We start from the raw sequence: 15081 nt of genomic DNA, 5'->3' as shown, positions 1-15081 counted from the left end.
TGTTTTGCTATAGCACATTTTTGATAACCATAACATGATGTTGATTCCTTTTAACAAGTCAGCTCAAATATTTATGTTTCTTGTTATGTGCAAGTAAGAATTTTACTAAAACAATGACATCGACACTGGTACTGTCACAGTTAACCAAAATGTCATGCTCATTCAATTATGTTCTGACATCTGGAAACAGTTCGTCAAATGGATTAAAGGATTAGTGACAATTGTTTTACACCTTTGTAAATGATTTATCATCTGCTAATTAAATGATAAAGAGCTTGAGGACAGTGTGGCACTCCCGTTATTGTGTATTACACGCTCCATCGCACGCATATGTAAAGTAAATCACAACGGCGTGTTTAGTGTGAATTATATGTTGGTTTATGTAAAAGTGCATTTCAGTACAGAATTATGTTTTCTTTGAAACACATATTTGGAGACAAAGTTTTTGTGGGGATTTATTTTTGTTGATTTGTTCTATCCATGAAATAAACATAAATAAATCCCCAACGAAAATTTCTGCTTTGTTCTACCCACGAAATAAACATAAATAAATCACCAATGAAAATTTCTGCTTTGTTCTACCCACAAAATAAACATAACTAAATCCCCAATGAAAATTTCTGCTTTTTCAGTATTTCAAGATTAAGCTGGTTACATGAGCCCCTAAACTGACACCTTTCACAACAAAAAATGAGAAGTGGGGGAAAGTCAAATTCATTTTTTTAAAAAGTAGAAATAGAAAATTTTCACCTTTAATATTTGGTGAGCCTGATTAGAGATGACATAATAAAAAATTCAATAGCAGAATTTTTTTTAGTTTCACGGATCATTTTAACATAAATGGCCAGCCTGTGGTAAAACAATGATGAAAAATTGAGTTTCTTAAATTTCATCCCTCAAAGAATATATAGCTCATGCAATATACATGTACAAGTAAAGTTCTTCTCTGGACACTATTTACCACTATTTAATTATATCCTGTTAGGTTTACTTTGTATTCAAATGTACTAACCTTATGTAATGTTTCTAATGCCAAACAAATCTCTCCAATATATATCCTTACATCAGTCTCCACAAACTGCTCCTGTTGATTTAAATGTGTGAATAGTTCACCACCACTAACATAGTCTGTAAGTACAAAATAAAGTTCATATCCCAATTGTCCTTGTTGATGTTGAAACCAAAAGTTCATGTTCCTATTTGAAAAAAATTTCACATTTATAATATTTCCCATAAAGTCCAAGAGAATGAAAAACATATAAATACCCAAATTACAGGTTGTGTATTACACTTTAGTCAATAGGAAAGATTTTATATGCCATTCATCAAACAAAATAATAAAATAATAATGTATAACACAGTTTACCAAGAATAAGGTGCAATTTAGCTTCAGTCTGGAAGGCGTAATGAAGCTTGACAAGAAATGGAGATTCACGGATAGCCTCTAGGACTTGTCGTTCAGTACGTGTGTGTTCTGTTGTCTTTGTCTTCTGTACTATGGCTGCTTTTTTCAGTACTTTCATTGCATACAGTTTATTATCATCTTTTCCACCATTTTTCCTCACAAGAAAAACTTTTCCATATGCTGAAAATATATTACAAGAGGCTCAAAGAACCTTGAATTGTTAACCAGGGTCTCATACATGTATGTTAGAATAAACGAATAATAAAAAAAATAAATTTTGCCATGTTTAAGAAATGTAAATAGATAACTGAAGCAACAAATGCCAAGTGATCATTGGTCAAGGTGAGCTTATTAGGTATAAACAAGCAGGTAGATCAGCATAATCCTCTTAGATCCAGGACAACCTATTGTAACTTAAATCTTACTGAAAGTAAATCATAGTTAGGTTACTTACTTTGGTTTTTTTTTTATCAGATAATATCAATATAAGGATTACTTTTAACTGTTTAATTTCTCTTTTTTTCATTAATATTAATTTGTTTTATGCTGTATAATAAAGCTTGTAGCATGGATTAAATTAATAAAAATGCTTCATAGCACACAGCTTGATATGACTACTCACCAGTTAGGGCAAATATCGACACACCATTTCAGCCTAATACAGCTCTGAATTTTGTTTCAGATTAAACATTTGACACAGGATACAAATTAAACTAGAATTAGAGTGGCCAATTTTCTGGTCTCTAATTCCAGATTATTTCAAGTCACAACCCCCAAAATCAATGCCATCATACATTTTGTGGTAGGACACAATGTGTAAAAATTTGAAAGTGATATATTAAAGTTATTGTCCAGACATCATGAAAAAGATGTTTCTGTCCAGTGTTTGGCAAAAAATGCCAATATAGTTCCATAAAAATTTACGAAGCACATTATCAATCCAAACCATCTACCGTGGTAGGGCTCCTGTGATATAATTTCATAACGACCAATATATTAAGAACTTAAGTTATTGTTCCAAAACTAAATGTCTATAAATGATGGCCAGACAACAGCAGGATACCAAAACAAATAAAAATTGTTTGCGGCTGTATAAAAATTAGCCACATGATATGAGGTACTGTGCATAATGACAACAACCTGAAAATTTTCACAGGTCTCAGGGACTCACTCTGTGAAAGGGTTGCCACTAGTGACCTAACAACTTGGGTCCCTAAATTTTAGAGTGACTTTCCTGTGAAAACAATAACAACACACCATCTGGTGTATCATTACTGACCTCGATGTGTTGACTAAAGCAACTCACCATCTGGTGTACCATTGCTGACCTTCCTGCTTCAGCATGAATTACCCACAATCTGGTGTATCATTACTGACCTTCCTTTGTAAACATGAGTAACTTATCATCTGGTGTATCATTACTGACCTTACATTGTAAGCATGAATTACTCACCATCTGGTTTATCAATAGTGACCTTCCTGGGTAAACATCAGTAACTCACCATCTGGTGTACTTGTGTAAACAAAGTCAACTCTCTATTTGCTGTATCATTACAAACCTTCCTGCATAAACATGAATTAATCACCATTTGGTGTATCATTACTGACCTTTCTGTGTAAACATGAGTAATTCACCATCTGGTGTATCATTACTGAACTTTCTTTGTAAGCATGAATTACTCCCTATCTGGTGTATCATTACTGGCCTTTCTGTGTAAACATGAGTAACTCACCATCTGGTGTATCATTACTGACCTTCCTGTGTATGCATGAGTTACTCACCATATGGTGTTTCATTACTGACCTTCCTGTGTAAGTATGAATTACATTGTACTCTCCATCTGGTGTGTCATTACTGACTTTTCTCTGTAAGCATGAATTACTCACCATCTGGTGTATCATTACTGACCTACCTGTACAAGCATGAATAACTCACAATCTGGTGTATCATTACTTGCCTTCCTGTGTAAACAAAGTCAACTAACCATATGGTGTATCATTACTGTTCTTTCTGTGTAAGCATAAATTACTCTCCATCTGGTGCAACATTACTGACCTTTATGTTTGAGCAAGAATAATTCATTATCTAGTGTACTGGTTCTGACCTCCCTACAGTGTCCTGGCTTCATGACTTTCCACCTGGTGTACTGATTCTGACCTCCCTACAGTGTCCTGGCTTTATAACCCACCATCTGGTGAACTGATTCTGACCTCCCTACAGTGTCCTGGCTTTATACCTCACCACCTGGTGAACTGATTCTGACCTCCCTACTGTGTCCTGGCTTTATAACCCACCATCTGGTGAACTGATTCTGACCTCCCTACAGTGTCCTGGCTTTATGACTCACCACCTGGTGTACTGATTCTGACCTCCCTACAGTGTCCTGGCTTTATAACTCACCATCTTATGTACCACTTGTCAGTATTAACAACCATTTCTGTCTGATCTACTTACCACCTGTTCCTAAAACTTTAAGTAACTCAAAATCCTGCATTCCAACTTTACCCTGACCTGTCATATTAACTGAAAGAAAAATTCATATGGTATTTATTATTTACCTTAACACTGACTTAATTACAATAACAATGGTAACATGTAACTTGTCTCATGATTTTTTTTACTACTATGATTATGAAGCATTGAATTTAATTACACATACTTTTTTAATAGCATGGAATTAAGAAATTCATCATGCTACGATTTTTATAAGCATATATGAAATGTTGTACATGTAAGTGAATGGACTTTCTCGACAGAAAGCATTTCACTTGTACATTGTATATAAATTACATGCTATTCTAAAAACTAGAGACCCTAGATTTCAGTTCAGCTTTTATAGGTTCAATACCTCAGAACTTTTTGAGAGTAAAAACACAGCTTACCTCTTAGATATTGGTGTTGACCATATGTTTAGTGAGAATAATTTCTTGTTTGAGAGTTATTCTTAGTAAGGAAGGCTATTCACTGAAATGGCAGAATTACTAATTGTACCATTTCCATTTGTAACAAAATTTCACACTTCATACTAATTATGTTATAAATCAAACTGAGAAAGGCCGATAAGAAGGCTACTGTAAATGTACAAAATGTACAAAAGTTTTATGCAGCAAACATAGAGTAAATGTTAAAACAGTCATCAATTACATACCCTCAGTAAAACTGGCATCACATACCCTATGTAAAACTGACATCACATACCCTCTGTAAAACTGACATCACATACCCTATGTAAAACTGACATCACATCCCCTCTGTAAAACTGACATCACATACCCTCTGTAAAACTGACATCACATACCCTATGTAAAAGTGACATCACATACCCTCTGTAAAACTGACATCACATACCCTCTGTAAAAGTGACATCACATACCCTCTGTAAAACTGACATCACATACCCTATGTAAAACTGACATCACATACCCTCTGTAAAACTGACATCACATCCCCTATGTAAAAGTGACATTACATACCCTATGTAAAACTGACATCACATACCCTATGTAAAACTGACATCACATACCCTATGTAAAACTGACATCACATCCCCTATGTAAAAGTGACATCACATGCCCTCTGTAACACTGACATCACATATCCTCTGTAAAACTGACTTCAGATGACATTGTGAAAGTACTATTATTCAAGGATTACCATTTTTTGTGGTTTTTCATGGATTTAGTAAACCAAGAAATTTGGTTCCCAACATAAAGGAAACTTCTCTTTTGTTTGTATGAAAGAATTGTAATGTCCATGAATTCAAGCATCCATGAACTAATAAGTTTCAATAGCAACTGGTCAGTTTAAATGTCCCAATAGCTTTGTCAATCCTTTGTATTGTTCAGCAGATTGGTAACAAAAGAGTGTCATGGTTGTAGGAAAGTTACCATAATATATCAGATATAAAGTGCTCTAAACATAAAAATCAAGACTATCTGAATGACAAGTGATTTATGTAAATCAAAATGCTGTTAGCACTGGGTTTTTTTTTTATTCCTGTGAAAATTGTTGTATGAACAAAATTTATTAGATTACATGATGTAAAATAAAACCATAATCACACATTTGCATTCCCCATATTATTTAGAACTGTTTTTTTCCAATTTGTATAGAAAGAATGTTAATCAATTACTTATTTCTGAAGTAAAAATTGTAATCGATATTTAAACAGCATCCAACTTCACACACATCTACAAATTTTGTTCTGTTTCATCATTTACCCAATTTTTACACCTGTCCAAAAGTTAATATGCAATCACATTCAAATTTATTTCAACAGAGTATTGTCCTACACTGTAATTATACTCATATGGATCTAATTTCTGCTTCAGAAAATAATTTCCTTGATCAACATATCAAGATTTTCAAAACTAGACGCTTAATATCAATTTGAATTTTCCAGCCAATTTTACTTGGTTACAATCACTGCTTTTCACTTCCTGTTTTTAATTATAAAATATTGATGATAGATTTTGACTGATAATTGTATTAAATGGAACCTGCTTAGCACATTTAGTGCTTCTTGGCACATTACTGCAAGAACCTCATTCTGTAAGTGCTAATTTATTACTAAATAACACAAAATGAGTCCATCAAATCTTCAGTTCATTTGAAGAATAGATCTTAATTTTATTTGCAGAAATAATAATATTACTGAGATGAATAATTGCCAAAAACATCTTTACAGGTTATAAAAATGTATTGAATAATATAAAAGGAATTACATTTGGACTATATTTCTGTGTTGTATTCAGAAACAGTAGGGAAGTTCCAGGCATGAACTTGTAACATAAAGTATTTTGATAAATAAAAAAAAACTAAAAAATACACATGTTTGCTTGATATACAATGTATTGTGTGTACTCCACATTTTTTTTTATTTGAAGATCAGAAAAAAACAAACAAAATGTAATTTTTCTTTATGCAGGGAACATAAGTAACAACAGTTTCTAAAGTTCTTTTCTTTATATATTATATTGATATTGTTAGAAGTTCATTTTTAATACATATATAATACTTATTAAGCATTTATCTGTATATACAGTCATATCAACCCAATAGGTAATTATTTGACATGTACTGTATGCATGTAGGATTCCGATAAGTTTTCCAAGCCAACAAAATAATGGATATTGGTGAAGTCAAAAGTAAACATGGTTAAATAAAACAAAAAACAAAAATTACTGGTTAATAAAGGGCTGGTACAATTTATTATGATGTCTTGATCTACCAAAAGGTGTGCTGTACTAATAAACTGTAACTAATAATAATTTTTATATATTGTTTTTAATAATCAGTTTTTTGAAACATAAATCTATGATTTATTTCACTTGTAACAGAGACATTTCCTGGCCTGTAACTTTTAAGTTCATATTTGGGAGAGGACCCAGGTTAATTGAAATGCTATTTATAGTCACAAGCTACTTTTACTGTTACTGGCCACGTGATTAAATCGGGTAACATGTAAACTATGTTTATTCTAAGTATACCAGCAACCTTATCCGATGCCCCAGCCGGTACATATTTTGGGTGACTATGAATACTAAAGTGGTCTTTTGAAAGGAGTTCCGGTAAATTTTATGCAGGAGAGGCTGGTTAAGTTTTTTATCACTCGACAACTTTTTGGGGGCTATTTTAAATTGTACTGGTAATTAACTCATAAACACTCTTTTATTTATATGAAACCTGAGAAAACACCAACAAATCATATACTGTGAAAGTACTATTGTTCATGGGGTACCAATATTCATGGATTTCTTGGGTAAGGTAAACCACGAAATAAGGTTTCCAATGAAAAAGGATTATTTACTTTAAATTGTATGACAGGATCATCAAAACCACGAATTCAAGAATCCATGAACTTGTGCTTTCCCCTAAACCACGAAAATTGATACCCACGAATATAAGTAGTTTCACAGTATTTGGAATTTATGTTAAATTTTTTATCTTCACCCTGGAATGAGGGAAAAGAATATTCAACAGGGTAAATGTTCAAGAGACAACTAGCCACTGGAAATAATAATCTAAATAAGTGAACAACAAAAATAACAGGAACATTTATGTGCCCTGTAACATTTTGAGGGCTCATCGGGGAGTCATGGAGCGCATACGTGTTAACCTTAAAGATATCTGCGTTAGACTCTTGCAAAGGCATTTCTTCTGCAATTAGTTAGTCTCCCAGCCAGGAGGCACAAAACTCATTTTTGTGGACTCTACAGCAAGACATTTTTCATTTTTAACAGACACCATTTCTGTTGTTATTTTATACATTTACAGGAGGATCTAAAACATGTAAGGATTGAAAACACAGAAGGGTTTTTGACACTTTCAAAGGTCATATCTTAAAAGTATATAGTACTATATCTAGGAACAAAATCTGAACTGATTCTGAAAGGCATTGACAATATCTACCTGCTCATGTGTTAATTATTAGAAAATGATATTATCAAGGTACCAAAAAGTTGACCAGAAAGGTTTGAAATACACTCTGGCCCCAAACAAAATTTCATCTTTTATCTTAATTTCATTAAAATTTATAAGCGCCAGTGAATAACCATTTATATATTCTGAAAGACGATTTTTTTCCCTATCTGATGATGAAAAGTTCATTTTACAGAAATGTTGGTGAAAACCACAATCTTGACTGGAAGGGTGCTCTATCTGAGGACAGCAGCAAAATTTTTACTTTGATCTAAAATTTTACACATTTCGAAAAAGGTCAAAAACAATTTATATATCTGAAAATGAAAAATGACATTTGGGATATGTAAATCAATTATTTCCAACACTCCAACAAAAAAAAACAAGAAATACTCTTGCAAATATTTACAGAAATGAATTAAATTGCAGACATCGTCACATGGCTCAAATTTTGTCCATTCACTGTTATTTGAGGAGTGACTTAGCATACTACAAATTCTTAAGTATGTATAATTAAATTTTCAAAAATATTCAGTTTTTTGGGGGGGTAATATGTAGATGAATTAGTGTATTTACCTGTGTTTTAATCCAACATACAGGCCTTTCATTAAGAGGTGGTAACAGGTACTTTTACCAGTGTTTTAATCCAACATACAGGCCTTTCATTAAGAGGTGGTAGCAGGTACTTTTACCCTTTAAGCTACAGAAAGGTATCTCCAGAAATTTTAAATTTCATATAGTTTTATAAAAGAAAATGATGAACTGTATCCCCTACAAAAGGAAAGGTACCTGAATTGCAAAAAATTAATGAAACCCCTGAACATACATGTATATGTAGAAATCTTTTCATAATTAGGAAACTATATTTTGTTTTCTTTCAGTTGTAATACCTACTAAGTTATTTATGTAGATGTGGGACTTTACCTTTATCTGTAGAAATCAGGAGATACATATAGTGATCTAAGATATGATTTATTTAATTGTGCTATTCATATTGATAATTCTTTTGTTACCAAAAAAGATATAAATAGACACTGTTATCTTAATATACTCTGAAATCATGATCAGCATTAAATTTTATGATTTGTGCAAGTATTTTGCATAAAGCACGAATGACATATTATGGGCAGCAGAATTTTTTAATAGTAAATTATCATAAACTGAAGACATAGCCATGCTTAATATATTTATTTTAAGTTTACAGATATAACAATAACTACATTAAATGTTATAACAAAATAACTGTTATTTTCTATGAGAAAACGTGTGTTACATGATAAAATAGTTACTATCAGAAAAATAGATTTTTAACATCATGACAAAGCTTTGATGCTTTCAGTCTAAAAATAGCTACTGTGTGACAAAAGCTACTATTATGGTATGACCTGACACTCAACTAATAAGAGAAAATCCTCCTGTCCTTTGCCAAACATCTGTATAATATTGATAACATTGCAAATTTGACAGTTCTAACATTGTTTTGAATTTTTCAACCCTTCTATAAGTTTACTTTATCTTCCCTGTATCAATTTGATCCGATGGAGCAGTGTAGCAAATAGAGTTGTTACATTTTGAGAGGTTTGTATAATATTGATTTGTTGTGACATGCATCATTAATTTGATCCTCTATCCTACATAATAACACCCAGATGAACTGTCCCGTACTACCATACATCGTGTACTAATTACAGTCCCAGATTAATCCTACGAGGAGGAATGACCCGGCCAGCGAAAGCTATTTTTTTATATAGCCTAGCTGGCCAACTGATAATTTAGCTAGTTTTTATATAAATAATAATTTTTTTCAGAATTTGCTTTAGTTTATTATATGGATTTTTACAGTTTAAATGAGGTTTATAGTGTGTCATAGGTCAATATTGGCCGGATGTTTATAGTGTCTGATAGGTCAATATTGGCCGGATGTTTATAGTGTGTCATAGGTCAATATTGGCCGGATGTTTATAGTGTGTCATAGGTCAATATTGGCCGGATGTTTATAGTGTCTGATAGGTCAATATTGGCCGGATGTTTATAGTGTCTCATAGGTCAATATTGGCCGGATGTTTATAGTGTCTGATAGGTCAATATTGGCCGGATGTTTATAGTGTCTCATAGGTCAATATTGGCCGGATGTTTATAGTGTCTCATAGGTCAATATTGGCCGGATGTTTATAGTGTGTCATAGGTCATTATTGGCCGGATGTTTATAGTGTGTCATAGGTCAATATTGGCCGGATGTTTATAGTGTCTCATAGGTCAATATTGGCCGGATGTTTATAGTGTCTGATAGGTCAATATTGGCCGGATGTTTATAGTGTGTCATAGGTCAATATTGGCCGGATGTTTATAGTGTCTGATAGGTCAATATTGGCCGGATGTTTATAGTGTCTGATAGGTCAATATTGGCCGGATGTTTATAGTGTGTCATAGGTCAATATTGGCCGGATGTTTATAGTGTCTGATAGGTCAATATTGGCCGGATGTTTATAGTGTGTCATAGGTCAATATTGGCCGGATGTTTATAGTGTCTCATAGGTCAATATTGGCCGGATGTTTATAGTGTCTCATAGGTCATTATTGGCCGGATGTTTATAGTGTGTCATAGGTCAATATTGGCCGGATGTTTATAGTGTCTCATAGGTCAATATTGGCCGGATGTTTATAGTGTGTCATAGGTCAATATTGGCCGGATGTCAGATTATTTTTACTTATATTGTTTTATCTTATTTAACATGTATATTAAACCTTGATGTCTGATACTTTAACAAAATAAATTATTATTATTTAATAAAACACAATTTTCTGCTTTATGCTTTGTAGTTAAATTCAGATTTATTCAATTACTAACACAGGGATATTTGTTTGCAAATTGAAGTAACAACAACAAAAAATGAAAGTTGATTTATTACAGAGGAAATTCTTCATATATAACAGAACATAAAGAATCCCATTTTAAAAGCTACCAAAATGTTTTATTTACATCTTTTTAAAGGTATATTTTACATTAAATATACCATTTATGATAAAACACCTCTACAAAACTTCAAGTTGCTACATGTAAAATCTGATATGTGACACTATGATGAACAATTAAAATATATCATTTATTTTTCATCTTTTTTTAGGTTTTTACTTTAATAGGCTATGATATGCATCCATCTTTATCTTTTTAATATTGATGTGTTACAATGCTTGAAGTCATACATTATCCTCAAAAACATCCTACCTCCTAGTAGGTATGGTTTAATGCACGTGTAAATTTTAGCCATATTTTCTCATTGTTATTTTAACTGCAGTGTGTAATGACCAAATTTTTCACTTTTAGAGTTGATATTTTTCATAAAGCTCCATGTACTTGTACATGTACAGCTGTATGTATAAACTGTAACTTTATAATATTCCCAGTGACCTTTTTTTCCCTACATTTGATTTTTACTGACACAACTACATGTACATGTAATCCTATTGATAACACATCATTAAATTTCTTTTTAATTTCTTTGGGTCAATGTAACTCAACTGAAATTCCCTTTTAAAATTAAATTTAAGTCTGATTTTTATATTAAAAATTGATACTATTTTTCCTCTATTGGCATGTTAGGATAGAACACCGGAAACTTTGCATTTTATGTAATCTTTTAACTTTGGAATAATTTTATCATTTAAAAAGTTCTTTTAAAGTAGAAATAGTAAATACATGTACACATGTATTTCAATAAAATATTCACCAGTCTTTTTGCTCATTTCATATCAATAACAAATTATATTAATTTTTATACACACAATTATGTGTTTTCAAGCACTAATTAAAAGTCAGTTTCTACATTATAGGTAAATTAATTTTTCTACTACCAACTGCCAAAATCTGCCAAAATGTTTTATTAAAACGAAAAAGTGTTTTATATTATTAGTATATATTTTAATGTTGTTATTGTAGTCTCTCATACATGTAACTCTTTAAAGAGTGCCTAATGTATTTTTATAAAAGAATGTTTAGACTGTGTATATGTATGTACATTAGGTGAGACTTTAATGAAGCATTTGTCTTGTCTTGTCGACTGTACTGGTGGACATGTAAATTTTACCTGAGACACCAGAATTTATTTATCAATTAATGAGTTATATATGGCAAACAACAGAATCAATTTCTGCTAATAAAAGCCCTGCATGGTCTAACCACTTTTATTCCTTTTATGTCAAGGCATAATTTCCATAGAATCCCAAAATTAGAGCTGAGACTCTGTAATTGACATCAGGGCCTGATTAAGAGGGAAAATGAGCAAAAAATTCTACTTGTTAGTGTTTACTTTTCTCCTATTTGTCTATGAGAGTGAGAAGTTTTTGTAGTAGATTACATAGACAATAATGTCAATATTGTTATTTTTCAAACAGAATTTACTAAAACTTCTCTTTGTCATCGATGTCTGAGATTAGGCAGTGAAAGAAATTAGCAATAGACCTACTGACCAAGTCTATGTAAAATCAAGCAGGACTATGATGCAATTGGCTCAAGTTGCTTTAAAATGTACAGTGCTGTCTATGTAAAATTATGATGGGTCTATGTCAACAAAAAATTCAGTTTCTAACACTGGATTAGGCCCTGTACTTATTGTTTCTGGAAGTGGATTTGTTTAACTTGAGTTCAATTTTGAAATATTTCTCAGTTTCTTGTGATATAATACCTATATTCAAACAGGATATCTTGATAAGTCCATCAGTTTCAAATTTCAAATACAAATCAATTAGTTGGTTAAATTGCAATTAAAAGGAAAGATAACTGATTAAAATTATAAATATACAGATGTAGTTAATCGGTAGCGAACTCAAGATTTAGTCAAATTGGGGCAAAACAAGTCAGGTCAAACAGAAAAAAAGTATGTACTATCAAAACAACCACTATGGATTCAGACTCAAGTTATCCACCTTCTCCCCAATGAAAGAAACAACTGTATTGCTCTGAAAATTAGCAGGGAAGAGCTATTGCATGTAGATTTATGACATATGAAAAATTATGTCTTATTCGTAATATGTTTATTATGATAGAATGTTTGTACAAACCTGGAGTCAACCAGGTTGTACATGTACTTGTGCCTTGAAGTTGTGGTTGCAAGCAGAGTTATTAATACTGGTCTTGATTAGTTTGCAGATAAATACTTTAACATGTTCATATTAGTGACTGTTATGTATATAGAGCGTGTGTACAGTGTAGCATTTATAGAACGGAAATACTAATCTAGTAGTAGTCCGCCCACGGCGTGAAGTGTGCTGTTGATATTGTATTTGCCAACCACTGAAAATATTACAGCAATAATTGGGTATGAAATGATCGACGACTGGCTCACTGACCATTTTTCAGCTCTATTGTGACAGTGTCAGAATCCACTGAGGACGCTTCGATGTCGTCTGTAGCTGCCATAATCTCTTATTTGCAGCAAATTGCGTTTAACCTGTCAGTAAATGTTGGATTGTTTCCATCCTCAACACTTCAATCCCATAATGCATTGCATACCGGAGATGGAAGACTTAAGTTAAAAATAGCAAGACACGTGCCTTTGTTTTTAGAGTTGCCAGATGTGAAAAATTATCGAAATTGTCCTAAACATTTAAAGTATCTCAGTTCGGGACCATTTAATAAAAGCAAATGCTCTATCTCCGTTATCGCTTAATTCACCAAAACACTGAATGCATATTATAGGGATTTAAATACAGGGAGGTGTCACTTGTGTATTGGGTTAAGTACCAGTCCATGTAAAATTCAGACACTGCCAATTGTAAAGTGATTCATGGTGTAGAAAAACCCACCAAACAAACGATGCTTTTTTCAGTCTATACATGCTATACTTTCACATAACGGTAATCATTTCTGCATTCAGATCTGCACTTCTTAGAAAATCATACATTAATTATCTACCACTAAAATCAACCAAATGAAACCAAATCAAGAACGATCTTGCAAAGTGCCAATTTCATGTACAATATATATAATTTTTAACTCAAAAGCGCAACAAGCATATGAAAAACTTAGACTGGTTATGTGACCAGTAATTGTTTCTGAACAAGAAATAAAACTGAATCCGGTAGGTTTTTTTACATGCATTAATCACCTTCTGTCTGATTTTTATAGAAGTTGCAAATTTTCACATATTTAAACTATTAATTGTACTAAAATTGTACAACACCGTGCAATTTGTCTAGTTTCCGGACTGTTTTTTAGGTTACAGGTTACAGACCACCAATTCAACCAATGAGCATTTGGAATGTACGCAAAAATAGTCCTACGCAGAAATTACCCCTGTTCCTCATAGTGCTGTGAAAAAAGTTCTCATCTTATTTAAAAAATTTAAACAGTTTCTGAAAGGAAAAACATTTCTGTACATTTTATAGGTGCATTTTGCTTCTTGTGATGTGAAGCCTAATCTCCATAATGATTTTTAAATATACCCCTATCTTGTGAAAACACTGGGATTTCCCATGCTATTTATAGACCCTTCACTTCCGGTGACCAGTACTGCACTGCAAGTCTGCTAACCCCACATGCCATTCTGAGGATTGTGAGCTGACATATGTAGAATCATGCTGATATATAGTCATCTGCAGGTTAAAGTTAAGGTAAAGTCCAGAGAAGCCATTGAATATTGTGAAATTAGCATAGAAGCCTATGGGAAGTGGAATTAGTGGTTTTTAGCCTTAAGCTGAAGCCATGGCAAAATGAAAAGTTTCTTGAAATAGCTTTAAACTACTTGCAGATCTTGTTAACTTTGCCATGAGAGGAATACACTACAAAAATCCTTCAAAATATGCATTTTTTTAAGTTATAGGTCCAAATTATGGAAAATTAGTCTTTTTGGCTGATTTTTATGTCCTATCTTGTAAAAAGTGTAGAAAATTTAGTAAAAATATCAAATATTAAACTTTGAGGGCTATATTTACCTAAATATGGTAGTAATAAGCACTTGAAATCAAGTTTTGTGTAGATTTGAGCAAAAATTAGGTTAGAAATGAGGAAAAACTCACTTTCATTACTGCGGTTAAGGCCATATAAGCATTCCCCTATGGCAACATGGAAAATCCATTATTGAGCACTTTTTTTGCTTTAGGTGCCCTTTACTGGTCATGTTTTAATGTGAAAACACTGTATTTACAAATTTAAAGCCAAATATATCACCTTTTGTGAAAATTTAAAGATTTAGGATTTTTGACATGTGATCAAGAAAAAGGGGGAGGCATGTCAGAAATAAATTTTTAGAAATAGACC

General features: G+C 32.4%; 1 protein-coding gene across 2 annotated transcripts in view; it reads right to left on the bottom strand.

Annotated features, from left to right (window-relative positions):
• Positions 1–15081, bottom strand: part of LOC148623220 (ribosomal protein S6 kinase alpha-5-like) — a 64454-nt gene that overhangs the window by 44431 nt on the left and 4942 nt on the right. The window contains exons 1-4 of one of the 2 annotated variants that reach the window (XM_088564881.1): positions 13173–13314; positions 3861–3929; positions 1367–1585; positions 1013–1128 (exon numbers count right to left, since the gene is read on the bottom strand). In XM_088564881.1, the coding sequence (XP_088421007.1) occupies positions 1013–1128; positions 1367–1585; positions 3861–3929; positions 13173–13242 (474 nt within the window). In that variant the 5' untranslated portion in view covers positions 13243–13314. Of the gene's footprint in view, positions 1–1012; positions 1129–1366; positions 1586–3860; positions 3930–13172; positions 13315–15081 lie in introns of those variants that run through there. The other variant, XM_088564882.1, reaches the window with a different exon arrangement.

Source organism: Perna viridis, chromosome 2 (genome assembly GCF_037379345.1).
Source record: "Perna viridis isolate PV_CMFRI_1.1 ecotype Kerala chromosome 2, ASM3737934v1, whole genome shotgun sequence".
NCBI lineage: Eukaryota > Metazoa > Mollusca > Bivalvia > Mytilida > Mytilidae > Perna > Perna viridis.
The sequence above is the reverse complement of the archived record's forward strand: the minus strand, read 5'-3'. Positions and strand labels throughout refer to the sequence as shown.